This window comes from Macaca mulatta, chromosome 3 (genome assembly GCF_049350105.2).
Source record: "Macaca mulatta isolate MMU2019108-1 chromosome 3, T2T-MMU8v2.0, whole genome shotgun sequence".
NCBI lineage: Eukaryota > Metazoa > Chordata > Mammalia > Primates > Cercopithecidae > Macaca > Macaca mulatta.
In genome coordinates, this window is record NC_133408.1 from 91,145,991 (window position 1) to 91,171,897 (window position 25,907).

The 25,907-nt window shown below is 39.9% G+C and overlaps 1 protein-coding gene across 6 annotated transcripts in view; it reads left to right on the plus strand.

Moving 5' to 3' along the window:
- Positions 1 to 25,907, plus strand: part of ELMO1 (engulfment and cell motility 1) — a 575,941-nt gene that overhangs the window by 202,149 nt on the left and 347,885 nt on the right. For all 6 annotated transcript variants that reach the window (XM_015133709.3, XM_077995014.1, NM_001257647.1 and 3 more), the window contains 5 exon segments: positions 5,952 to 6,051; positions 14,142 to 14,293; positions 16,491 to 16,569; positions 22,479 to 22,529; positions 25,702 to 25,824. In XM_015133709.3, the coding sequence (XP_014989195.1) occupies positions 5,952 to 6,051; positions 14,142 to 14,293; positions 16,491 to 16,569; positions 22,479 to 22,529; positions 25,702 to 25,824 (505 nt within the window).

Below are 25,907 nucleotides of genomic sequence, written 5' to 3' on the forward strand. Positions count from 1 at the left end.
GACTATCTTGGAAAAAAAATTGAAATCATTTCTCGAAAACTTTCATACAACAATAACTGGTTACACTGGCGAATTCTATATTATATAGTGTAGAAGAAATGCCAAATCTAAACACATGCTTTCAGAAAATAGAGGAGAGGGACCAGTACTCATTATTTTATGATACCAGTATCACTCTGATACCGAAACCTGGCAAAGGCAATACAGGAAATAAAAATTATAGACCAGATGCAAAAATCCCCAGAGGCATATTAATAAATATAATCAAGCAATATATTAAAGGGATAATACCTTGTGACCAATAAGGGCTTATCTCAGAAATAGTTTAACATTTGAAAATCAATCAAGCAGCTCAGTGTTTTATGAAATAAAGGAGAAAACCTAAAGAGAAAAATCATCTTAATGGAGAGAGAGCATTTCATAAAATCTAATATCTATTAATAATAATTCTCAGCAAGTTAAGAATAGAGGGAACTTCCTCATCTTGATAAAGTCATCTACAAGAACCCCATCATACTTAATGTTGAAAGACTGAATGTTTTCTACCCTACATAAGGCAAATATGTTTGTTTTCTGCAGTTCTGTTCAACCTTGTGTAGGAGTTCTTAGCTATTGCAATAAGTCAATAAAGAAACTTAAAAGCGTAATATAAGAAAGGAAGATGTAAAACCATCTCTATTCATGGAAAACATGATTATTTAGAAAATTCTTAGGAATCTACAAAGAAACTGCTAGATATAATTGAATTTAGCAAGGTTTCAGGATACAATATCAATATATAAAAATGAATGTATTTTTGTATGTTAACAGAAACCATTGGAAAATGACATTTTAAAATTTTCACTTATAAAGTATCAAAATCATAATTTATTTGTGGAAATAGATCTTAAGTTATATTTAGGGATAAATATATCGATAGTCATGCAATATCTATTTATTTGCTAAAAATAAATGAGAGAAAATAAAGAAGATCTAAACAAGTGGAGGGATAGATTTCATGGGTTGGAAGACATAATATTATTAGATGGCAGTTCTTTTCTGACATCCTTTGGCAGGGACACAGAGCCAAAGCATATCATCTTCAAACTATAGCTTCAGTGCTATATCAATTATTTTTTAAAAGAATTACAAATCAATCCTAAAAACCAATGGTAATGCATGGGACCTAGAATAGCCAAAATGATCAACAATAAAGTTGAAGAGTGTCGTTGACTGATTTCAATACTTCCTATAAGGTTAGCTGTCAAGATGGTCTGATACTGGTATAAGGGGGTAAACAGATCAATGTAGTAGAATAGAGTCCAGAATCAACCTGCACTGAAATTTTTAACAAAGGAGCTAGAAGAATGTTTGCTGACATAAGTCATGTTTTCTGAAGGTAAGTCATGCTTTCTAAAGGATGACTTATAAATCCATACCTTTAAATGTGTATACATTTTACTTCCTCAAGGAGGAAAACAGATGGAAAACCTCAGAGGGCAGGGCAGAACTATGGCCATTAACCTCGACAATTAATGATCTATTGAGTACAATTTGTTATAGCTTTAAAAGTGACCCTTATTTTCATCTTTTTTCAAATTCTGTATTGGGGCTGGGCTTGGTGGCCCACACCTGTAATCCCAGAACTTTGGGAGGCTGAGGCAGGTAGATCACCTGAGGTTAGGAGTTTGAGACTAGCCTGGACAACATGGCGAAACTCCATCTCTACTAAAAATACAAAAATTAGCTGGGCGTGGTGGTGTGCACCTGTAATCCCAGCTACTTGGGAGGCTGAGGCAGGAGAATCGCTTCAATCTGGGAGGTGGAGGTTGCAAAGAACTGAGATCGCACTATTGCACTCCAGCCTGGGCAAAAGAGTAAGACTGTGTCTCAAAAAAACTAAATAAATAAAAATAAAAAATTCTATTGGGCTTACCACTCTATGGAAACATTTGGAAGCATTATTCTTTTATAAAATTAGTAGCAGAAATTTACATGCTTGTTCTGAGATTGGCTGAATTTTGTTGGAATGAAGATGGTGTCTACTAAGTTGATGAGAAACATTTATTTGAATCATTCCAGCACACATGGTGTGTTGGCTGTGACAGTGGCTTTCCACCAGCATGTAAAATTTGCAGTTGACTTAATTTGTGGCTGTCAGTACTGCACAATCTTTAGCCTAACACTTACAAAATACAAATAATCCAAACAAATAAAAATGTTCCCGGATATGCCATGTGATTGCTTTTTATCTGTAATTCTTTTAGCCTTGACTCTCTGTACCCAGCACTGATTTCAGAGGCAGAACTTGCCCTCTGCTTTCCCTGTTTGGAGCCTGAATTACTCCTCTAGGAGTGGAAATAAACACCTATGTTAAGGTTCAGTAAGAGCTTTTATAGCCACCTCACTTGAAAGAGGTGATTGAATCCCTTGATTTGGAATGTAATAAAATTTTAGCATGGCCATCATTTCTTTGTGACTGAGAGTTTGAAGTTGAATTTGGAAAAAGTTATTTCGTATGGGAACTTACTATGTCACCCAGCAACCAGTCCTAATGAATTATATATGTTATATAGAGAATATGTATGTAATACAGAATATTATGTAATATGTATATATTATATACCTATGTGTATTTTACATAAATATTAGATACTAGTAATATGTAAAATAGGTCCTATTATATATTCCTATCTGCCTCTCCCTATCTGTCATGTCATTAGATAGACCAGGAGAATTATCTTTCCTCTGAGTACCTTGACTGGTGTATGCTGTGAAAAAGCTTTACTCTCACTTACCAATCATTCCCACTAATGGATACTTGAGAAGCACAGATAGCTCTATTTGCAGTCTCAGAAATGGTGCTCCACCTTCTTAACAGCCATAGAGATTGAAATCTTGACTCCCAAACAAGCGTGCGGATGTGGAAACCAAATGATACCCTTTTTCCTTCTCTTCAGCCTTTTTTCCCCAAAGTCCTTGAAGTCTGTTCTGTCTGAGGAGTCTGTAGACAGAGCTCTGGAGTGTATTTTTGGAACAATTGACTGTACCAGATGTTACTAAGATCAATTGGATTAGGGTTCTGTTGAGCAGGTAGCTAGGGAGCAGAGTCATGTTGCGTTCATATATTAGAGGACATAAATATACTTTATCTTTTGCTTTTAAAGGATCTGCTAAAGACTAATGTCATCTAGTTTCCTCATCTTATCTGAGTGCTATCTAGCTAATGGGGGTGCAGAGAAGAGGTTTTTTTTTGTTGTTGTTAGTTTTCTTTTTTCTTCGAGACAGAGTCACTCTGTCGCCCAGGCTGGAGTGCAATGGCATGATCTTGGCTCACTGCAGCCTCCGCCTCCTGGGTTCAGCCTTCCAAGAAGAGTAGCTGGGACTACAGGTGCCTGCCACCATGACCGGCTAATTTTTGTATTTTTAGGGAGACAGGGTTTCACCACGTTGGCCAGGCTGCTTTCGAACTTCTGACCTCAGGTGATCCGCCCGCCTCAGCCTCCCAGAGTGCTGGGATTACAGGCATGAGCCACGGCACCAGGCCAAGAGTTTGATTCAATAGTGTGTGTGTTTCTCTGCCACTGCCTGTTCCATTGCCTGTGCTGCTGTTGATGTCACTGAGGCAGGTTTTTTTGCCTTGTAGAGATGCTGTGAATGCTGTCCTCCCGTGGCGTGTATAGGGGATTTTTTTTTTTTAACATTTGAGGTCTTTTAGTATGCTGGGTATGACCAGATGTCCACTATTAGTTATCATTTGGTTCTTGTTTTTCCTCTTTTTAAGTAAATAAAATAAATGAGCTAACATTGCTTACTGCTAATGCTATATGTTACTATGTAATAATGTTTTCACAGTAATACTAATGCCTACCCAGTCTGTTAATAAATCTTACTAATTGCTTTTATTTCCTGGCTCTTATTTTCCTGAGGCAATCTTTTTACTTTCTTTTCTGTTTTTTTTTTTTTTTTTCCTTTTGCAGTCGGATATTTGGATTTTCATGTGACCCATTGTCTGTAGAAAGAGTCATTCTAGAATTTTTATTTAACCTTTCTCACTACTCTCTTCAGCTCAGTATTCCACCTGTCTTTGTAATGTTCTGTTCTGTTCTTCAAATAAGTTTGTGTTGTCTGGTTTGGAATTTCTTTTTGAGGCATGATCCTTTGATGCCACCTAGGGGGCACCTGTAAGATCGAGGTTGCCCCGTGCAGCTCTGAAAAGCCAGAGGTATTAGCTGCTTTTCCATCTGGTCTGAATGGTTTGGCTTTCCTTGCATTGCTGTTTTTGCTTTCATTTTCTAGTTCTAAGAACAGAGAATCCTTAACACAAGGTGAAATATTTGAAAATCTTGTGCTTCATTCACCTTTTAAAAATTTCACTTTTGCATAGTGAGAATGTAGTAACACTCACACGCTACTTACTATTCACTGCACAGCATTTGGAGGCCTTTAAGCATGTTTGCTTGTTTTCATTTCTCCAAAAATCTGTGAGCTAGGTGTGATGACCACTGCCATCATCATCCCCATTTTTAATAAATGAGGAAACAGAAGCATGGGATGTTGCATAACTTGCCTACTTAGGGCTGGAGGGAGAACCCCTGTTGTCTGACTCCAGAAACTACCTGCTTAGCCGTTTTCGTTTAGCTGGTTGCATCCCCTCTGTTTTCCCTGGTCTCCGGCAGCTTTGGATCTTTGTCTTTCCCTGAGAACCACTTCCCCTTTTATAGGTTCCGTTTAGCATGACGTCTTCTGTGGTGGTGCAGAATTTCAAAGGTTGTTTTTGAGGCTGGGCCGAATAGAACAGTAGGAAGAAGGGAAATTGAGAAGCTGTTTCGAAAGAAATGTTACCTGTTTTCTATTCTACTAGTTGGAAATAAGTGGGAAGGTTCACTCTAAATATGTTAGGAGACTTTGTAGGGTATCGATAATGGTATGCATGAGCCTACAAATGAAAAATCTATATAACCAACTTTATTTTTTAAAAAATTGAGCCTAGGAATCAGTGCTGTTGTGTAATACATAGTGCAGATCTTGATTGGCATAATTCATTGTACTCAAAGAAAGAGTATTTATCATAAAGGTGTTAATATTTATGAAGATGATAATTTACAATAAAGGTGAATATCTGTAAAAGATTCTGTGCATCTAAGTCTCTACTAAAGTGTTGTTTTGAAAGCTCTAGAAACCAGGATATTGTCTAATAAGGGTCCTAGGTGGAACTGCATTTGTCTGAGCCTAATCTCTGTTTGGATTTTCAAACCACATATTAGGCCCACCTTATGGCCTGCTGAATCTCAGCAAGTCTTTGTCAGCAAACCCATTATGTGGAGTGATTATCTCCATCGATATGCCAGAAAAGTTATTAACTAAAGACGAAATGCTGGCCAACATCAAAATGAGTATGTTTACTTGCATATATGTTTGTGTCTGTGTGTCCACACAGGGATGTATAGACCACTTAAAAAAAAAAGTACTAATTCTCTTAATAGAAGTATTTTTAATTTTCTCTTTTGATGTGTATGGGTAATAAAGGAAGCACATTGCCCTCCCTAAGCGACTCCAAATTTCATTAGCCAAGAAGCTTTTCTTTAAGTCATCATTTACTAAGTATCTATATGCTACATGCTTTATTAAGTAAGTAGCTCTGTGGCTAAATAGATATCACCACCCAGTTTTTCAGCTGAAGAAATAGAGGCTCAGACAGGGTCAGTGAATTGCCCAGAACAACATAGCTCACCAGAGCAAGAGTTGGTGTGAGCCCAGGTCTGTTGGATGCTGAAGCCCTGGTTGACCTCAGCAAGGCCATCCTGCCCCTTCTTGTCACTCATGTTAGTGAGAAAGTCACCTGTGGTCCTGCTGTTTATCTCTTGATCTTTTAAAATTCTGCTTGTATTCACTTCCCCAGAACTTTCTTGCGTCAGTGTCTTTGCTCACCTTTGGGGTTCTTGACTCTTGTGCCTCCCTGTCTTTTTCAGCTTTGGAGACATGCTGTCCTTCACCCTGACGGCCTTCGTTGAGCTGATGGACCATGGCATAGTGTCCTGGGATACATTTTCGGTGGCATTCATTAAGAAGGTAAGGCGGACTCTGCCTCTTTAGGCTTTCCTTGCTGTCTTCTTTCATAGCTATTTTTCTCTGCTGTGAGGATGTTTCATAATTGTCTTTCATTTAGTTCTTTTATATATGAAAATGGGTATGATTTTTTATAATATTATGTATGTGGGTGTCAGGAAACCCAAATTCTATATAAAAACGATTGTAAGAGATTATAAGGGATTGCATGTACACAGCAATAGCTCAGGCCAAATCAGTGTGTCACACTGTTAATAACTGCACAAGTGTCTGTTGAATCCCTGTGTGTGACTCTGTTGGTTTCAAGTCCTAAACAGAGTTCCTACTATTGTCCTTCTTGAGCCTTTTATCCTCAGCCTGCTGTCCAGGGAAAAGGAAAGGGGCAAAGTATACCAATGATCTGCATACCTAGGTTTGAAGCAAGGATGTATGAAAAGGAGGGCTACCTGAATCCATGTGTCTTAAGCAGAATGAGTATGTTTACTTGTAATCATGGTGCAATGAATATCTCAGACATCACCCAGTTCTACCAATTCTTCCTTTTGGAGGAAGCAAATGAAGATGGACCTGGTGCAGGGAGAGGGTGCAGAAGAGCCCCACCATTCCTTGCAATTGAAGTATAGCACATTTGCAACTCTGTTTCCATTCTTCTGACTAAAAATAAACAGTCTTGATCTTGTTACTCTCAAATGTAGATTAAATCATGGACAATTATCATTTATTGATTTATTTTTTCCTTTCTTTGTATTTGCAAAATGGTTTATAAATTCATTGGCATATCTCCTCCCTACTGTTGTATTAGTAATAAAGAGATGTTTGGAATTCATAACTTTATTTCATAAGTATCAGTTACTAGAAAGAGAATTTCAGTGAATCTGTGCAAGCCAGAAAATCAGAGCAAAATCCGGTAAGAGTCACTTGAAGCTTTTAAGCCTTTTATTTTAAACTAATGGTAGACTTAAAGAAAAGTTGCAATAAATTGGACTTTGGGAGGCCAACACAGGTGGATCATTTGAGGTCAGGAGTTCAAGACCAGCCTGGCCAACACGGTGAAACCTCGTTTCTATGAAAACTACAAAAATTAGCCAGGCATGGTGGCACTGTAATCCCAGCTACTTGGGAGGCTGAGGTAGGAGAATCACTTGAGCCTGGGAGGCAGAGGTTGCAGTGAGCCAACATTGTACCACTGCACTCCAGTCTGGGTGACAGAGTGAGACCCTGTCTCAAAAAGAAAAAAAAAATTAGTACAGAATGTTCCTATAAGCCCTTCATCCAGCCTCCCCTAAAGTTAACATTTTGCATAATGACAGTACGGTTGTCAAAATTAATAAATAAGCTGTGTGCAATGCTGGCATTTGATTTCACCTGTTTTTCTATGAATGCCTTTCTCTGGTTAAGGATCTGATCCAAGATCCCACATTGAATTGGGTTGTCATGCCTCTTTAGTTTCCCCGAGTCTGTGACGGTCCCTCAGCTTTTTTGTTTGTCATTTGTGGCTTTGACATTTTTGAAAGGTACCAGTCAGTTATTTTGTAGAAAGTTCCTCAATTTGGGTTTGTCTGATATTTCCCTCATGGTTCAATTAAAGAGGGTTATGCATTTTTGGCAAGAATGCTACAGAAGTTATGGTGCATCCTTCTCAGTGCGTCCTTTCATGGGCACATGATGTCACTGTCCTCTGACTGGTGATGTTACCCTGGATTACATGGTTAGGTGACATCTGTTGGATCTCCCCACTGTAAATGTGCTGCTTTTTTTTTTGGAAATTAATCATTATCTTAGGGGAGATGCTGCCTTGAATCAAAGGGCATGGGATGGCCCTAATCTGTTGAATGAGGGGGGTAGGATCAGAGGGCCCACAGATGTCATGCCTACACTATGTTTTATGTTCATTTAAGACCAGAGCTGATGGAAACCCAGGGCCTTGTTGACACATCTCGAAATCAACTCTCTTTCGTTATGTAAATCCATAAAGCCAAAGGGGATGAGCAAAAGGAACCCTGTAGAAAATGCACAGAAAAGGAAGAGGCCCCTTTTTGCCTGTATTTGTCAGTGGTATGAATTGCTATAAAGGAAAGGAACTGTTAGAATTGCCATTAAGAGTAATGCAAAAGCCGCAATTACCTTTGCACTAACCTAATAGCTAAAGAAGCCAAAAAAAATCCCGATGTGTTATGAAGTACCTTCCTGCCACCTTTGGTGGTGGCAGGGAACGTAAGCATTAGATTATGAGAGGAGAAAATAAATTGCACTATTTTGCCTCTCTAAGATCAGTTCTAGAGAAGCAGTTCCAAATCTGAAGATGTGGAAGTATCATTGATTTTTTAATAATTAACAAACATTTTAACATTTTGAATTTACAGCAGGCTTTCTTTTCTACCTCCAGAGTGCCTGGCTTGTCTGTTATGAGAGCCTCTTTTGCTATAGAATGTAACAACAATGTTGTACTGAATGTGAATTCCTTGAAATTATGTTGTGCTTTCACCAACATTAGCTCTTTTGATTCCACACAGCAATCCTTTCCAGAACAGAACAGATAGTCTTGTTATTTCTGGTTAGGAGGCAGGGATGCAGTGGCTTGCCGAGGTTGAATGAGGTCACATAGTGAGTGGGTGTCCTTGGTCACATGGTCAGAGCGCTTCTCCTCATCATCATGCACCTGTGCTTTCCAAGTGGTAGAAGGCATAGTTCCCGGAGCCTCGCTTAACCAGCCTGTCTCTTACATATTCCTCCATGACCTTACTGCTAGAGTTAAGTGATTTCTTCTGCTGTCTATTCCCCTGGGATCTCCTGAATGCCCCTGTTCCAGCACTTGTCACATTTCGGTGCATTTTTTGTTCGTTTGACAGTCTTTCCCAATAGAGTATTACCTCGGGAAGGCAGAAACACGGCTTTCTTCATGACTTTATCCTCGGGGCCTGGCACAGAGTAAGGTCTTAATACATTTCTGTGAAATGAATGAATAAAATTTGCTTGGAAGCATTAAAAATACCCAGAGAATTTGAAGAAGAGAAGGGAAAAAAGTGGTACCATATTTAAATATATTTTAAGTAAAATTTCGGTTATGAGTGGAAAGGAATTAGAAAACTGTGTTTCTTGTGAGCAGTGGCCAGAGAGAATGACAGTCATTTAGTTTTCTCACAACTTAAGAAAATATTTTTCATTCATTGAAATTAATTCAAAAATCATATTAAATGTAAGAAAGTAAAGACTGACAGTCTCGGTGGTTTAAATAAAAAAGTAAGTATTTTTAAAAAGCAACACATTTAATCTATTTCGTGTCCTCATTCCCAGTCATATTTTCTTTGCATTGCTACTTAGAGATGTGTTACATGAATCTGAAAAATAGTCATCAAAAAATTACTTACTTTTCTGTAAGGTTAACTTTTTTATTCATTAGTTGGACCAAATTCAGCACTTTGACAACCCACGAATTGTATGTAGGCAACTGTCTTTTAAATGGAGCTTTATCTCAACAAAAATCGACTAGGAAATGGGCTGACAAAAGATGCCTATCTCTGTGGTCTAGAGTTGGCTTCCTATTAATGCCAAATTCATACCACTTTGGAGAAATATTTTTTTTCCCTGCCAGCTTCTGTCTCCTTCTCTATTACTTTATCTGTTTTGTTATATGTGAATCTAGATTCTGGTTTACAAATTTTGGCTGCAATAAATAGCATCATTTCATAAACAACTCTGAAACTTGGAATTCCTTGATACCAATATATAATGTTGTTGCTTTTTAAAGACTCGGCTACTTAGGGACAAAGTAAGAAAACACGGAGTAGAAAGAAAAGAAAAAAAAACTTTATATGTTATGAGTTGGTTTTTCCCTAGCCAATTATAATATCAGTGCCTTCTTTTGGAAGGAAGGTTTCACATAAATGCTCCAGAAAACCTTAGCTGTGCAGGAGAACCTGGCTCACCCCACAAATGTTTTCAGCACCTGGACAAACATCCCACCATATTGGTTTAAGACCTGGTAATTTTTGCCTCTTAAAAATTTGAGAGATTTACAGGCCTCTACTTAGATAATTTTAAATACAGGAGTGGAGCTTCATGTTCCCCATGGTTGTTTTTTTTTGTTTTGCTTTTGAGACAGAGTCTCGCTCTGTCACCCAGGCTGGAGTGCAGTGACGCGATCTCGGCTCACTGCAACCTCTACCTCCTGGGTTCACGCCATTCTCCTGCCTCAGCCTCCCGAGTAGCTGGGACTACAGGCGCCCGCCACCACGCTTGGCTATTTTTTTGTATTTTTAGTAGAAACGGGGTTTCACCATGTTAGCCAGGATGGTCTCGATCCTCTGACCTCGTGATCTACCCGCCTCAGCCTCCCAAAGTGCTGGGATTACAGGCGTGAGCCACTGTGTCGGCCTTCTATGGTTCTTTTAGTTTTTGATAACAGGAGAATTTTAAGATCTCATTCTAAGTGATTCTAAGAAGTATTTATTGGATTGTTGATTCATGCACTGTAATACCCCTTAGCTTCTTAAAAGTTACATAAATATTTCTCTTTTATTTAGCTAAGGTTTTCAAATGAATGAGCAGTACAAGGAGCTAGTGTATATAAAATTACTGCTGACTCCTCTTACTTACTACTTCCTTATGATACGGGCCTACTTTTGAGAAGCTGGACTGTGGCTGGCTTGGGTTGGCTCACTTGTGTCACCCAGAAGTGCAGTGATGGAGTTGGGATAAATTGAAAGGCAGAGGGAATCATTATTACTCTTCTGTGGGATAAAGGAAATGAAAATTTAAATAGACATGAATAACCTCTAGCTATACGAAGATCTATAGTTTTCAAACTGGACATACAGACATTTGTCCATTAACTGATTTATACATTCAGTTATAAGGAGTTGGTCTCAAGTTCCCTGGAGGACGATAGTTATTACTTTCACTTGGATCAGCTCTGATGCCTTGGTTATTAATACTCATTCAGTTAAAATATTAGGTCATTTGAATACCTAGCTAAAACCAGTGACAAATAAGACAAAAGAAAGAAGTTAAGTTTCAGAAAACTATTAGCATGTACTTCAGACTTGTACATAGGACTCTAATGCATTGAGTGCTCCAGGTGTGTTACACAAAATGCTCATTACGTAACATGCTTTAGGATTGCTGAAATGGTTAGGTTCTTTATGTCAAGGAAGAAATGAATTACTAGAAAAATGAATTTTAAAGAATACTTTCATGAAAGTAAGGGATTCATTTCTTAGGAGAAAAATATGTAGAAATAACTAATGGAAATGGAATATGTATGTGGGATATAAATATGCCTAAATTAAAGCAAAGACAGCAGATTATTTTTGCCACCATTGAGCAAGCCCACTGGGAGCAGGGAAGAGTTAATGATTCATAGAGAACTTTAAAACCCATTATGAGAAGGTGTACTTCCTATCAGAAAACACTTGAGAGTAGGCTGGGTGCCATGGCTCACACCTGTAATCCCAGCACTTTGGGAGGCCGAGGCAGGTGGATCACTTGAGGTCAGGAGTTCGAGATCAGCCTGGCCAATCTGGTGAAACGCCGTCTCTACTAAAAATACAAAAATTAACTTGGTGTGGTGGTGCACACCTGTAATCCCAGCTACTCAAGAGGCTGAGGTGGGAGAATTGCTTGAACTGGAGAGGTGGAGGTTGCAGTGAACTGAGATCACACCACTGCACTCCAGCCTAGGCAACAGAGCAAGATTCTATCTCAAAAAAAAAAAAAAATGAGTAAATAAATAAAAAGAAGAAAACACAGAGAGTTCTGATTGAATATTTCAAGAAAGGAAATACTGTAAAAAGGATATTTATGGAAGTAGGGGAATAATTCAGGGGGTAAATTTCCATTTGATGGAAAACTTGAACATAAAAGAACATGCAGAAGACTGTGTTTTAGTAACCCAGCAATGAGTTAGACCACTGGGCCAGTGTTATGTATATACTATGTATCAAAACGGAGACATGTCAGATGTATCCCAGAGATGTAAAATAGGGAGCTGGAAATACGAATCACTAATGATTATGGATTCTTAGAAAAGAGTGATAATTGGGAAGAGAGGAGTACGAAGACAATGAGATTGATATTCCCTCCATTTAATTTTTTGCTTTTTTGAAATATCCAAATGGTGGCATCCTTTTGGATGCCAAGAATAGGCCCTCAGTGTACTTCATGGTAAATGCCTTTTTATCTGTCCATAGAAGACTGTAAGGTCCTTGAAATTTGTTTGTTCTTTTCATCTTTGTATTTCCAGCTCTGTGGGACAGGGCAAGCCTATTGTATAGCACACAAGCAATGCATGTTACTGAAATGGATCAATTATTGATGAGTAAATATTGGCTGAATGAAAAGAGTGCATGAAGATGGAGGTGGAGGGTGCTTGACAATATCAGCAACAGCTTCTCAGGCAGAAGCCTCCATGCAGCCTTAAGGCACATCCAAATTTAATAAATAGAGACAAGCAGGGGAGCCGGGAATGAGGAGAAAATTAGTTGCAAGAAAATCTGAAGTATTGTCAATGAATTTCTTTATGAGTTCTTCAGTTTCCTAATACCAGTGCCAAGAATTATGCCGAGAGCATGAAAAATGGTTTGGTGGGGTAAGGGAGGAGTCAGAGAATTTATTCTCTGTTTAGAAGATGTCTAAATTAAGCATTAAACCCTAAACACAGTGTAATAGTAATTGGATTTTCGTCAGAGAAAGATGGCCCTAGGGAAAGAAGGGTGGCCTTAGTATGGTAGATTTGGTGGATTGGAGCAGACTGTGAGGAGTAAGTCAAGGGCTTGCCAAGGATAGTAAACATGTTGGAGAAGTTTATTAGCCATGAAAAGAGCTGAAGCAGTCTTTTGAGAACCTTAAAATTTCCATACTCTTCCTGAAGTTTGTATTTTAAAATAATAGCTTTTCAGAATGTAAAATCATAATGTCACCGCACTTCTTCACATTATTCATTTCCCACCTCTGAGATCCAGATGTAGCTGGGGTAGGCAGAGTGTTGCGATCTGCATATCCCACCCCTCCTTTCACCTGGACATCAGCGGACTAGGGACAATTCCGATGGTACCTGGGAATTGCTATGGTGCACTGTGCATTTATCATGTGCAAGGATGGAGAGGAGATGAGGCGAGTGGTCTCTGGGGCAGCAGAAAGGGAGAAATTAGTGTTGACGGGGAAACAGCAAGTGTTTACTTCTTGTGGAACCAAGTTATTTAGCTTTTAAGAAAGCAGTCATTATACTGATATAATAATGGCTTTTTATTGTGAGTTGTCAACAGACAGTAATAACTTTTAATGAGGCCTCTAAAATAAGACCTTTATGGTACCCATGTGTTTGGATTACTGTGATCCATTATTCTAACCTCTGTTTTTTATTTTCCTCTTACAATGTGATTTATTATGTTTGGGGATTTAGTGATTAATTCCTTAGAGAATCTAATTTGGAGCTTAAACTAGTATTTTAACTTTTAGTACTGCTCATTTAAATGATTTCCTGTTTGCTAAATTTAGGAGAGATGAAAAGAACTTATTTTAACCATCAGAAATTGGAAGAAAGGGGTAACGAGTTTTTCATTTAAGAGAGTGACCAGTGACTGAGAAGTTGCCAGTTGAATTGTGTTGACAAGTGAGATTTGTGCGAGTCCCCTAAGAATGCAACAAGAACATAATAAGCATATAAAAGCCATGGATTGTGTGGATGAGGGAGGAGCCTGGGAATGCAAGAGGAATGGCAATTATCATATGTTGAAATTACCGTCCCAGAGAAACACAGGCATCCTTACAATATATGTGTTGAAATTGTCTGCCCCCAAAAGATGAAACTCAGGAGAATAGTCCTGGGAAATACAGAAAGAATAATCTTTGGAAGTATGTCTTTTTGAAAAAATTTGCTTATCAGTGAATTATAGAGATGTGATAAATCATGCTTTGTGATGATATCATGAATCATCCCTGGATTGATGGGTTTCTTGCTATTTGCTGTAATTCCAGGTCATCCTCAGTGCCTGGTGTTTCTTAAATGAGTTCCCGATTTGCTTCATTTGTTCCCTTCTCCACGTCTCTGCTCTACTTACCACGAGCAGTCAATTGTGTCCCACTTGGATTTTCAGATAGCAAGTTTTGTGAACAAGTCAGCCATAGACATCTCGATCCTGCAGCGGTCCTTGGCCATTTTGGAGTCGATGGTGCTCAATAGCCATGACCTCTACCAGAAAGTGGCACAGGAGATCACCATCGGCCAGCTCATTCCACACCTGCAAGGGTAAGCATGCTGAGATGCTCTGGGGAGGAGAAATGCTTCAGGAAGATGGCCACGGTGATGCACTGGGAAACATTTTGTGTTTTTATCGTTTGGTTAAATGTATAGAAAAAAATCTCAATTTGGCATATAACCAAACCATGTGTCACACTGGAATGGCATGGTTACTTTCCGTTGGCCCCTGTCCCTCACTGAACTCCAGACTGGTTCTTGGCGCTGCCTGTCCCCACACCTGGCCCTTGGTAAGCTCTCAATTTTAATGCATATTGGTAGATATTGGCAGAGTTTTACTTTTAAGAAGGTAAAACAGGATGATTTGTTCTCTTAAGTTCTTTTTCCTAAACCATCTAAGTTAATGTTTTCTGTGATATAATGAGTATTTTCATAGTTAATTAGAAATGCAATGTTATGCCTTTTTGCTAGGAATTTTTAAAGGCAGGCTTCTTTCTTAGTTATGCTCAAGGTGATTCTAGTGAGTTGCTTCTTTTGTATTTTATAATAAAATAAAGGTTTTTTTTTTTTTGTTTCTAGTGGCTTGAGCTATAAAATGGAAGTAAGATAGCTGCCTCTGCAGCCTGCAGTCTTTGAGGCATTTTTCTCCTTCTTTCCTCCCTTAGGTAACTAGGAAGGTTGTCTCTGATGATACCAATCTGAGGAGGACTCTATTGTACAGTGCTACTTTAGAAATTAAAGTATTTTGGGTTGCAGTGATAATAAACATTGTGAGCTCGCTCACACAGGAAAGGAGGTTATTGGAACAATACTGGGGTACCTTGTAGAATCCAGAAATGACATAAGTAGCTAAGCCTTGAGGAGGAGAGAAACCATAGCTTCCCTGGAGTCCTCAGCAGATGGCCTTTTCTCTAGAATTGTGATTGGCACTACAATGACCCAACTCCCACTAACTCTTGTCCCTGGTCCAGTAGGTCGCAGTTCTCAAGAGGAAACCCGATTGGCCCATTTGGGTTGGTGGTGCAGGGTGGGAATGGTTCTCTGAAATGTTAACTGTTGTGTTTATAATATAAACTACCAAAGTAGATTATATTAGATATTTTTTTCATTTGGAGGTGGGAAGATGATCAGCATTTAAAATTTAAGTCACAGAAGCTGAGGATTGTGGTGGCCTCAGTGATTGTGACCTCAGAATCATAATTCTTCAAAATGATGAGAATGTAGGTAGCTTTTCTAGAAATAAGACCAGTTTCACATTTCCTTTGAGTGTGAACTGCATTAATTTATATACTGTGTCTTTTCTGGGAATCTCAAAGGCACACATCTTCATCCCAAAGCACATTACCAAAGTGAAGAGTTTATTATTCTCCAAGTACTGTGCTAAGGATTTTATATGCATAATCTCATTTTATCTTCACAGCAATCCCATGAAGTAAGTGTGTCTAACCCCACGTTGTAGATGAGGTAACTGTGCCTTGGGGGATACCCATGAACTTGTCCAAGGTCTCAGCCAGCCTGTGATGAACTGGGCTTTGCACCCTATCCTGGCCTGGTTCTAAGCTCCACTTCTGTCTTGCTGGCCTGATAAGTTATTCCTAAATGTAGCTCATAAGTCACTCTTTGTTTATGCCTTGAGTCCTCCTTATTTACTGTTTACCACATGCCTTACATTAGAGCTTTGTTTCATTTATTATTTCTGGTTGCTTTCCAGTGAAAATGAGATTTATAAACAAACACCCGTTCTTTTTGTTATTTAAATGTTTATATTTGGAAATAGAATTTTAGAATATGTAATAGAGCCACCCAATTAGCCCAAGAATGTAGAGACATCTGAAACTACTCCCTGATATATTTCTTGTATCAGACAGAAAATTACACATATGTACACACACATATACATACATACATACATACATACATACATACAAACAACTATTACTAGTAGTACATCAATTACAACATCCCCTAGGTTTATGCTTTCGATCTGAATAAGAGAGAAGGCTGCCTGTATTTCTGGGCATTCTGCACTGACCAGTGTACTGTGAGCTGGTAATACTAGTTGTATATTTACCGCCTTGTGATGTTTGAAATGCATTCTCAGTGCTAAATGCATTTGCTAGGCCCTACCTTTGTCTCTCACTTGTTTTTGGGAGAGGAGGCTGATTTTGAGGCTTTTCAGGGTTTGACCCAGGGCTAGTCTCTTCTAACTTTGTGTTCTGATTTTCTGAATTGTTCTGTATCTTTACAGGTCAGATCAAGAAATCCAAACCTATACTATTGCAGTGATTAATGCACTTTTCCTGAAGGCTCCTGATGACAGGAGGCAGGTAAGTTGCATTTGTTTAGTCTAACGGCTATGTCAGGGCTAGGAACTTTGTGTGCGGAGAACGCCCTCTCCTTCCATCCGGGGACTCGTTGGGCCACTCTGCTGTCCTGGCCACATATGGACTCTCCACAGCAGCTATGTTCTGCTGCACAGCTGGCCCGCTGGGGTCCTTCCCAAATCCAGGGGCAAGTGGGTAGAGACGGTAAACCCTTGACTGATGAGGGATGCTAGGAGTGTTCCAGCAATAGAGCCTTTTCATGAAATAGAATGCAACCTGGAAGACCAGATGTACAAAGGTGAAAACGTTGCTGCTGGGTGGAAGCGGAGTTAGGAGTCCCCGCGACCTTCTGTCGTTTCATGGGATGCTCACTAGGGTGAGGGAAGTGCAGTCCTCGTTTTCTGGATCAGGAAAGGGAGACCCTGAGAGGCGCCACGTTTTTCCCAGGGAGGGAGGCGATGGAAGGTGAGAGGACAGGAGGGATAATATGCAGATGGCTGCTCCTGGTGGAGATAACTGCATTCACATGTCAGAGGGGCTCCTTGCTTGGTGAGATTACTTATTTCTGTGTGTGGATGTGGCAGGGAAAATGGAGCCATCTCTTTCCTCTGTATAAAAAAAAAACAGGTGCAGTGGCTCACACCTGTAGTCCCGGCCCTTTGGAAAGCCAAGGTAGGCAGATATTTGAGGTCAGGAAGCTGAGACTAGCTTTGTCAATATGGTAAAACCCCATCTCTACTAAATATACAAAAGTTAGCCGGCCTGTTTTACAGCCATGATAGTACACACTGGTAATCCCAGCTACTCGGTAGGCTGAGGCAGGAGAATCACTTGAACCCGGGAGGCAGAGGTTGCAGTGAGCTGACATCACACTACTGCACTCCAGCTTGGGCGACAGAGCGAGACTATCTTTTTAAAAAAAAAAAAAAGAGGAAGGAACCCCTTAATGTACATAGATGGAACCTCTCCTTTGATGGTGTCCTTTGTCTGTAGATCCTTTATTTCTTCACGAAGGAAAGGAGCATTACAGAGGGGACGTGAAAAAGTGGAATTTTGCCTTGTCTTAGAATGTAGCTCACACCTCAAAATCCATTCATGTTTTTTCAATCAATGTGTCCTGTAATATGTTACCCTGGTCACAGTTTCCTTCCTTAAAAAAAATAGGTGGAAATATGAGCTCTTTTCACCCACTTAGAAACTATGCTGAGGGTCTTGATGGCAGTTGCCAGTGAGTTCATTTAGAAGAAATTAGAAAGCAAACCTGCTACTGAATGCCATGACAAGAATTTTTGGATTTTATTTTACTTTTTCATTGCCAAGGATTTTTAACCTCAGTGACTAAACATGACGGCTTCTGGTTTGTTTTCCATTTAGAATTTCTTACTCATTCCCGGGGGGCTGTGTCTGCACAAGGAGTGGTGTCGATTAATAGTTTCCCGGACGTTTGATTTGGTGTTCGCTGGAACTAGGTGGAGGTGCCTGCCCTCCACAAGCCTGTGGTGGGGGCGCTCTTACCCTGGCTGGATTTTTAGGAGGGGCTTTGCAGATCTGAGGTGAAGTCATGGATAGGGCTGCCTCTGTGATATTTTAGTCTAAATACTGAACTCATAACTCCCAAGCAGCCCGGAAGTTGTCTGGAAGCTCTCACTGTGTATATCCACAAACTTGACGTGGGCATTGGAGGAACTGGGTCCTTCTGCTGGCCAGACCAGGGACTTCTGGCCCAGCCACATGGTAGCTGAGTGTAGCGTGTGGGGTCAGGAAGGCTGCATTCTGATCTCAACTCTTGGAAGTTTCCTTTCCTTTCTCCATCTGTGAAAGAAGAAGATGGATTAGAGGAGATGAAAGTTCATGCCCACTCAAAAGGCCGCTTCACTTGGATCTCTGAATCTAGACATGAATAAAATGCATACGGCATCTTATTTTATACCAAGCACTACTGTTCACTTGTTAAATTGGACTCTCATGACCATGGACAAATAGGGAATTTCAGGACATTGCTGATAATGGTAATATAATGGAATGTCGACATAAGATTAGGTTTGGATTTTGTGAACTAAGTCTTTCTTTGAAAACTATGCAACATAAGATTGACAGGAAACAGTTTAGCTATATATTATTCTAATAAACTACCGCAAAGAGTAATAAACCACCTCAAAGTGTAGTCTAATAACCTTAAACCATTTAAGAAAAGATTCCAACTAAGAAAGACTGTATATAATTCAGCAGAAATTTATGAAGTATTATATGACTCAATCAAGCTCTAAAAATAGCTACAACGTATTTAATTGACTTGCCCATGGAAAGGTGATGTGGACTTCATAGACTATAAACTCTTGAAATTAAGAGTGTTATTAATCAAAGTAAAGGGAGTATCATGATTTTTAAATTTAAAAAAAAAATCAGTAAGTAGCGAGATAGCTCTAAAAAGGGATTTCAGGTTCATAATGAAGAAAAATTTGTTGGATATTATTTTCTGAAGGTCAGTAGAGGCCTGTGAAGCAGAAGACTGAGCTAACTGGTAATATCACGTAGGTTGCTGTGGATTTATATTAACAGCTGAGCGTGTACACCTTAGTCTGGGCTCTATGTTCTAAGTTTCAGCTGGTCTGAATTTGACGTTGGCATTGCTGGCATATGTTCTGAAAAATTAAAAGTTCTGAATTTTTGGCAAATAGAAAAATTGACCAAAGTCAGCCATCAATGATAATATTATTGAGAGTCTGGCATGTGCCAGGCAGTGCTCAGTATTTTATATTACATTATTTCATTTTATTCTCATATTCAGAGAAAGCCACATTATTTCTGTTTTATAAGTAAGGAAATTGAGACTCAAAGGGAGTAAAGAACTTGACCAGGTTACTGAGCGGGTAAGAATCAGAGTTTGAGTCCCAACCTTATCCCTGCTTTTACCTGCAAAGCATCCCATCCAACACCTGTCAAAGAGATGTCACTCACAGAATTCCCCTGTGTTTGCCAAGTAAACAGCTCCCCGAAGCCTGGATAACACCAAGCCCATTTTCTCACTCCAATTAGATAGAAATGTAATCTAAACATGTATTTACTGGATTTGCAGGAGCACTATTTTTTGTTTTTGTTGGTTTTGTTTTGTTTTACCTGTTTAAAGCCTTAGAACCATTGCTTTTTTTGGGGTGCCTGATTCTACTTCACTCAAATACTTTTTTAAAATTTCATCTTCTTTTTTTGACTTGGGCCAGACACATTCATAGGACTCCATTATCTGGCTTTTCTTGGAATTTGGAATGCTTTTAAACACTTATACCCTATTTCTGCTGTTACTGAAAAAAATGCCCCCATGGTCAGAAGGACCTGTGCTATTTTTTCCTTTGCATCCGTGAAGTAGGCCTTACTGAGAGACGCCTGTGCTGGGACCTAGGGCAAAGCTTCTTCCTCTGGAGAAGGGTTCCAGAGGGTCTAGGGTTCCCCCAGGGGTGGAGGCCTTCCTTTCCCATGCCTCCGGGATGTAGGAGATTCTCTGTTTCCTGGCACAAATGGAGGGAAGGGCTGTGCTAGTTTTGTCGGGGAGGGGGTTGCTGTTAGGTGGCCAAATGCATCCTTTTGTTTACAACTTGCACCATTATTCAGTTCACTATTTCAATGGCAAATACGTTGCTGAGATCCCTTCCAAATTTCTCTACAAATATTTATATACTTTGGATAAGCACTATTTAAAAAACTTGTTAGTTAAAAGATTTGGTAGAAAAATCAGAAAATACTAACTCAAAAGGAAGAAGTTTGAAAGATTCCTGTAATTATATTCCCAGAGGCAAAACCACTGCAATTATTTACAACTCTTGTGACTTTCATGGTGTTACTTCCCTGTTTTGTTCTGTGCAAAAATTCTCCTAATACATCATTTTTTTTCCCACCAAATGTGAGCATACTACATGCAGTGTAGTTTTTCTAAACTGCCTTTGAAACTAAACAATATTTTGTGGACATCTTTCCATGTCAGTATATCTGGATTCATATTTGTATCTATCTATATACTTTTACATAATTTTAATGCTATAAAATATTCCCCATGGATTCTCACATTTACTCCAACAATTCCTTACTATTAGACTAAGAAATGGAGGTATGAATATTTCTATTTTCTCTTTGACCAAGCTGCTGTTCCTTAGGAGGATAGTGTAAAATATTTATTTGTTATTTTATCAAGCATTTATTGTCTTCTAGGTGTTAGACATTGTTCTTTGGGCTTGCAATACAAAAAAGAAAAAGTTTCTGCTCATGAGGGACCCACAGCTTATGTAGACAATAAACATTGTAAACAGATAATTACAATGATTTCTTTAGTAGAAATTGGACATGCATTGTCCCTTCTAACTTTAAATTTTATAAACTGATAGGCAAACATAGGAACAGAAATTTTTGTTTCTGTTTTTATTTATGAGCAATAATTTCATGTTTTAAAGGAAAGAAATTAAAACAGCTATAGGATCCTTTGAGGTTTTTACTTGACATCTGGCCTAGAAGAAACAAAAAAACCACCACCAGTGGGCCTTTCTATGAAGACTGGGAAGAAAGCACTGCTTTCTATGCCTAGTGGAAGGGAAGGTTCCTTCTGGGTTACCATTTGACTTGTTTCTCAATGCGTCATTGCTCCTGCTTTCTTGTTTTCAAGAGCGTGGAAGAAGACCTAGTATTGGATTTTGACTTGAGGGCCATCTAGCTTTTTTGTCACCTTACAGTATTTAAGCACTTTTCAATGCAGTGGGTCAGCAGGGGCATTCAAATAAAGTGGTCAACCTCTAACAGAGTCCTCTGAATTTCCATCCCTTCTTCTCTCCTGCTTGCTTTCCTTTCTGTGGTGGCGATGACGCCGTTAGGTTGATGTAGAGAGCAATGTTGACATCCTTGATTGTCCTCTGACTGTAAGTCACCCACGTTCCCTTTGTCAGCGTAAAGTGGGCCCTGCTCTCCCATGCTGCTCCTGTCTACCCCTGCTTGTATGCCCCCCTCAGAAATCTCCCCCACCCCCATGTTCTTGGTTCTCTTTGCTTTCTGCAAATTTGTTTTCACCTTGGTCGAAATCATGGTTCTGTTTTTAAACCATAGCTTAGTTTCTTCTCTACTCAGTAAGAGTAGCAACACCAAAAACACCCCCTACCACAAAACAACAATCAAGTGTCTTCCTGAATATGAGCAGTATTTTTACTTTAAAATGTGTGCTCCAAGACTGTGCTTAATGTTATTTTCCCTTAGTCTTTACTTGTCAATATTTATAAAAGGAGTCTGTGCATCATTCCCTTTAATAAAATCACCCTTGAATCCTCCATGCCACTCAGGAGATGCTAAGGCATGAAACACAACCTGTAGAAATCAGGCCTTGCAGAGCTCAGTGAGTGTAGACTCTAGAGCTTTGCATCACCCAGATATTTGCCCTTCACTTAAACTCCACTCAGATCACTTATGTAGCCTGGTATATGTATTACTCACTCTTGGGTTTTGCACAGATTAAGATGAAATGACTTTTAGAAGAGACTGGAATCTCCTTGCTACAGGCATGTGTTGCCTAATGAAAGCTTTCTGCACATACGTAGTCTAATAAAAGATGATGAGGCTTTCTAATAGAGAACGATTGCTTTGTTTGGAGTGCCTGATTTTTATTTAGCACCCACCTTTTTCTGGAAGGAAGAAGTTCCTAAAGAAAAGAATTTTGCAGGTGCCAGATACATTTCCTTTGCTTTTGGACATGGCTTTTACATTCTAAATGGAACAGTCAAAAAAATAATTTGAATACTGCTGCTTGTTTGAGTTCATTATTTCATACGAAATACTGCTGATATACAGTTACGAAGCACACCCCAGGATAAAGTCATTTTTGGCCATGTCGAAATGTAGCTTTCTAACCTAAGCCTTTGTGTGGGCGTGTTTTTCTTTCACAGGAGATGGCGAATATTTTGGCTCAGAAGCAATTGCGTTCCATCATTTTAACAGTGAGTACCTATGTGCTGTGACCTCTTTGTGGGGGAGGAGTGGCCTGGTGCATGTATTAATCTCTTCTTTTGGCTTCAATCTGTGGTTTGTTCTGTGACTTGCTTCTGTGGTGAAGCAGTAGGAACTCTAAAGAAGGAAAAAGTGAGCTTTTGGAGTTGGAATAAATAAAGTCTTTCCCACAGGAATTGCCTCATTGGATCGGAGGGAGGGGTTTCTGGAACTGCCCTGGAGAGAGAGGAAGGGGGAAGGCATTCTGGCAGGAGGGATTGGATAGCTCTCTCAGTGGGGCAGGTTAGGGAAATCAGGCTTAAAAGATTCACCCTGATGAGGTTTTGCTCTTTTAATGAGAAAGCTAGCTGTAAACATATCAGGTACCAAGAGAAGTCCTGAGATGTTGAACATCAGTTTTGGGGCCCCCTGGCAAGAGAGAGGAAGGAAAGATGAAGATGGGAGCCACTCATTCGCTGCAATGCAAAATGACCTTAAACATTGGTGGAAAAAAAAGCCCTAAGGTGTCACCTTGTAAATGTTTAGAAATAAACCAAGTAACAAGATTTCCTGAGGTCTTACCCGCTATTTGACTTACCAGCTACTTGAAAGAAGCAGGTTGATTGATTGCCCTGCTTACAAAAAAGAAAAAAAAAAAAAAAAAAAAGGAAAAAGAAAGAAAAAGAAGAATTTCTTTTTGTGTGATTCCAAAGAGCAGTTCAGCAAGCTTACAGTTAAAAACACTTGGTCCTCAAATGCAGGTTTTAGCAGTATTCGGGTATGGTGAGGCCAACAGATCAGGAGGTGGCTGGCATTGGAAAGAAAAGTTTGTTAATTATAGTTCCCCAAAGGAGGGGGCATGCCGTGCCACTGGGGGATTGTGGGGGCAGGGGAAGCTTCTGAGTCGGGAGGCAGGGAAAGCCCAAGGAGATCTGGGTAAGAGCCCTTACTGTGGTTTTTGAGGGAAGGGACAAGTGAGGCCAGGTAAGCTGGCTGAGCAAGTTTGGGATTGGCTAGTTTGAATAATTTCAGTGGGCTGTGGAGTTTATGGGCTGTCTCTGGTTGTCTGGTACCTGGCCCTGGGTGGTTAGGGCAGGGGAATAGTGGTCCTAAGAGTAGGAGCCAGAGCTTGTAGAGGAGTAGGGTGTGGTTGCCAAGGCTCTGGACTGGTTCATTTGCATATGAAAGGAGTCATTTATTAGCTCTAGGAATTGGCTAGATCTGGGAGGGGCAGTCTCTCCAGGGTCAGCAAGGTCCCAGATGTCAAAACACCAAAAACAAGTGGCTTATACACGCACACACACACACTATCCCCCTTCCCTCCCCGACCAATGCAAGTAAGCCATCAAAAATTAATGTTGAAAATAAATGTTCTAGATCCCAAAGCCAGTGGTAATGACTGCAATTTGTGACCAAGTTAGTTCGATTTTAAACTTCCTGGCTGTCAAGGATGACACGAAACATGTGAGTGTAATTTTCATTGTTTGATAAAAAGAGGTCCCCCAGTTCTTCGGGAAAGATAAAACTTTTCCCTCTGGAACTGAAATCTGAAATGAACCTTGGGAGAGCATCTGAATACATCTAGGTCCAATTGTGGTTTTGGAAGTGCACAAGTATTCATAATTGCTGTCCTTTATATTGGCTCTCAATAAATGTAGAAGCTACAGCATCAATGTGTAGCTCAGTGTCTTCATATTACCTTGATGTGGCACTCAGGGTTAGAATGCCCTGAGAAATGAGTGGCATTAATGACTGTGGCCACCCTGTCTCAAAAATCAACATCTCTTCTTTTATGAGATGTTGATGGCTGAAGTTCGAGGTTGGTACTCTCCTGTAAGAACTTGGAGGCAGTACTTTCGAGTTGCTAAGAAAAGAGATACCCACACACTTTGGATACTAAGTGTGTGCTATGAGTTAACATGCTATTCTGAAGATTGGAGGATAAGGGGTTTGATTTGCTCCTAACCATCCTGTTGTCTAGCTTCCCTGCTTCCCATAATTTTGGTTCGGTGACTTGGTATTCTCTGATTTCTCCCTGTCCTCTTTCTTCTATTCCTCAATCTTCTCTCACCCCTCCTTCTTTAATTGGCTATTTCAGCATGGCACTAACAGCTAGGGTATGGATTGCAGGTGGATGCCAGGTTGAGAGGCACCCAGGCAGCACTCTAAGGACCTAGACTTCCTCTAGTCCTGGAGGAAGATCATTTTTCTCTACAATGGGGAACTTTGTCATTTACTGAATAGCCACTTAGAAGTTGGTTTGCAGCAGTCTACCCAGGAGCAAGTACAGATTGCCAAGAGAATTGGTCTTCCAGATAGCAAGGCATGACTGGGGCTAACATTTGAAATAACTGATGTGATGGATTGTTTCACCACATTGATCCGTTGTTTGGCATTTTTAATGTACGGCCAGAATCTGTGTTGAAAAGGCTATGTGTTAGTCCCAAATGCTGAATGTTCAGTTGATGGCAGCTGTCCCATTTCTGGGTGGGGGTGAGGGGATTGGGGGTGGACCTATCCAGTCGTCCTGTCCTGCCACTCGTTCTTTGTTCTGTTTTCAGTTCTGTTTCTATGGGGAAGAGTCATTTTATCTTTCATTTAATTGTTAACAGTGAATAAAGTAATTCACGAGCTTTTGCTGTCTGCTTTTGATGGTAGACATCCTTATGTAGCTCCCACAGTGGATTAAGACTTGATGGGTATTTTGCTTTTGTGTGTTCCTTGTGAAACTTTTCCCTGTTTTGAAGTGGGCTTACCTGTCAGACAGTCCTAGGGTAAGATAATGGCAAGATTGCTTCCTATGGGTATGCACCATGGGTTTTTCTGCTGTATGTGACAGATGCTTCCATTGGAGAAATCCACAGTTGTCTTGGAGACACCCCCATTTCAAGCACATCTTCTCTTGACTTATATGGCTGCCGTCACCAGTCCTTTTCCAGCGCTTTTCCCCTTCCACTCATGCCTGCCTACAGTAGGTTTTTTCCTGGACTCTGACCTGAAGATCAGGAACCTTCCTGGGCTCTGAAATGTAAAGGAAAGCTCTGAAATTCCCTGTGCCCTCGCCTACCTTCTCCATTCCTTGTACCTCCCAATGAAGACTGTGAGAGCCTACTTGAGGGTTAATTCTTGTTGTTTCCTTTTCTTTCTTTTTTAAAAAATTTCATTTGTGAACCATCTCCCTAGCATGTCATCCGAGCCCAGCGGGCCATCAACAATGAGATGGCGCACCAGCTGTATGTTCTGCAAGTGCTCACCTTTAACCTCCTGGAAGACAGGATGATGACCAAAATGGACCCCCAGGACCAGGTGAGTGCTCACTGGACAGCAGTTAAAGCATAGGACGGACAGAAAGTGTCATTAAAAGTCTTTTTTTGAGGTACCCTGCAACT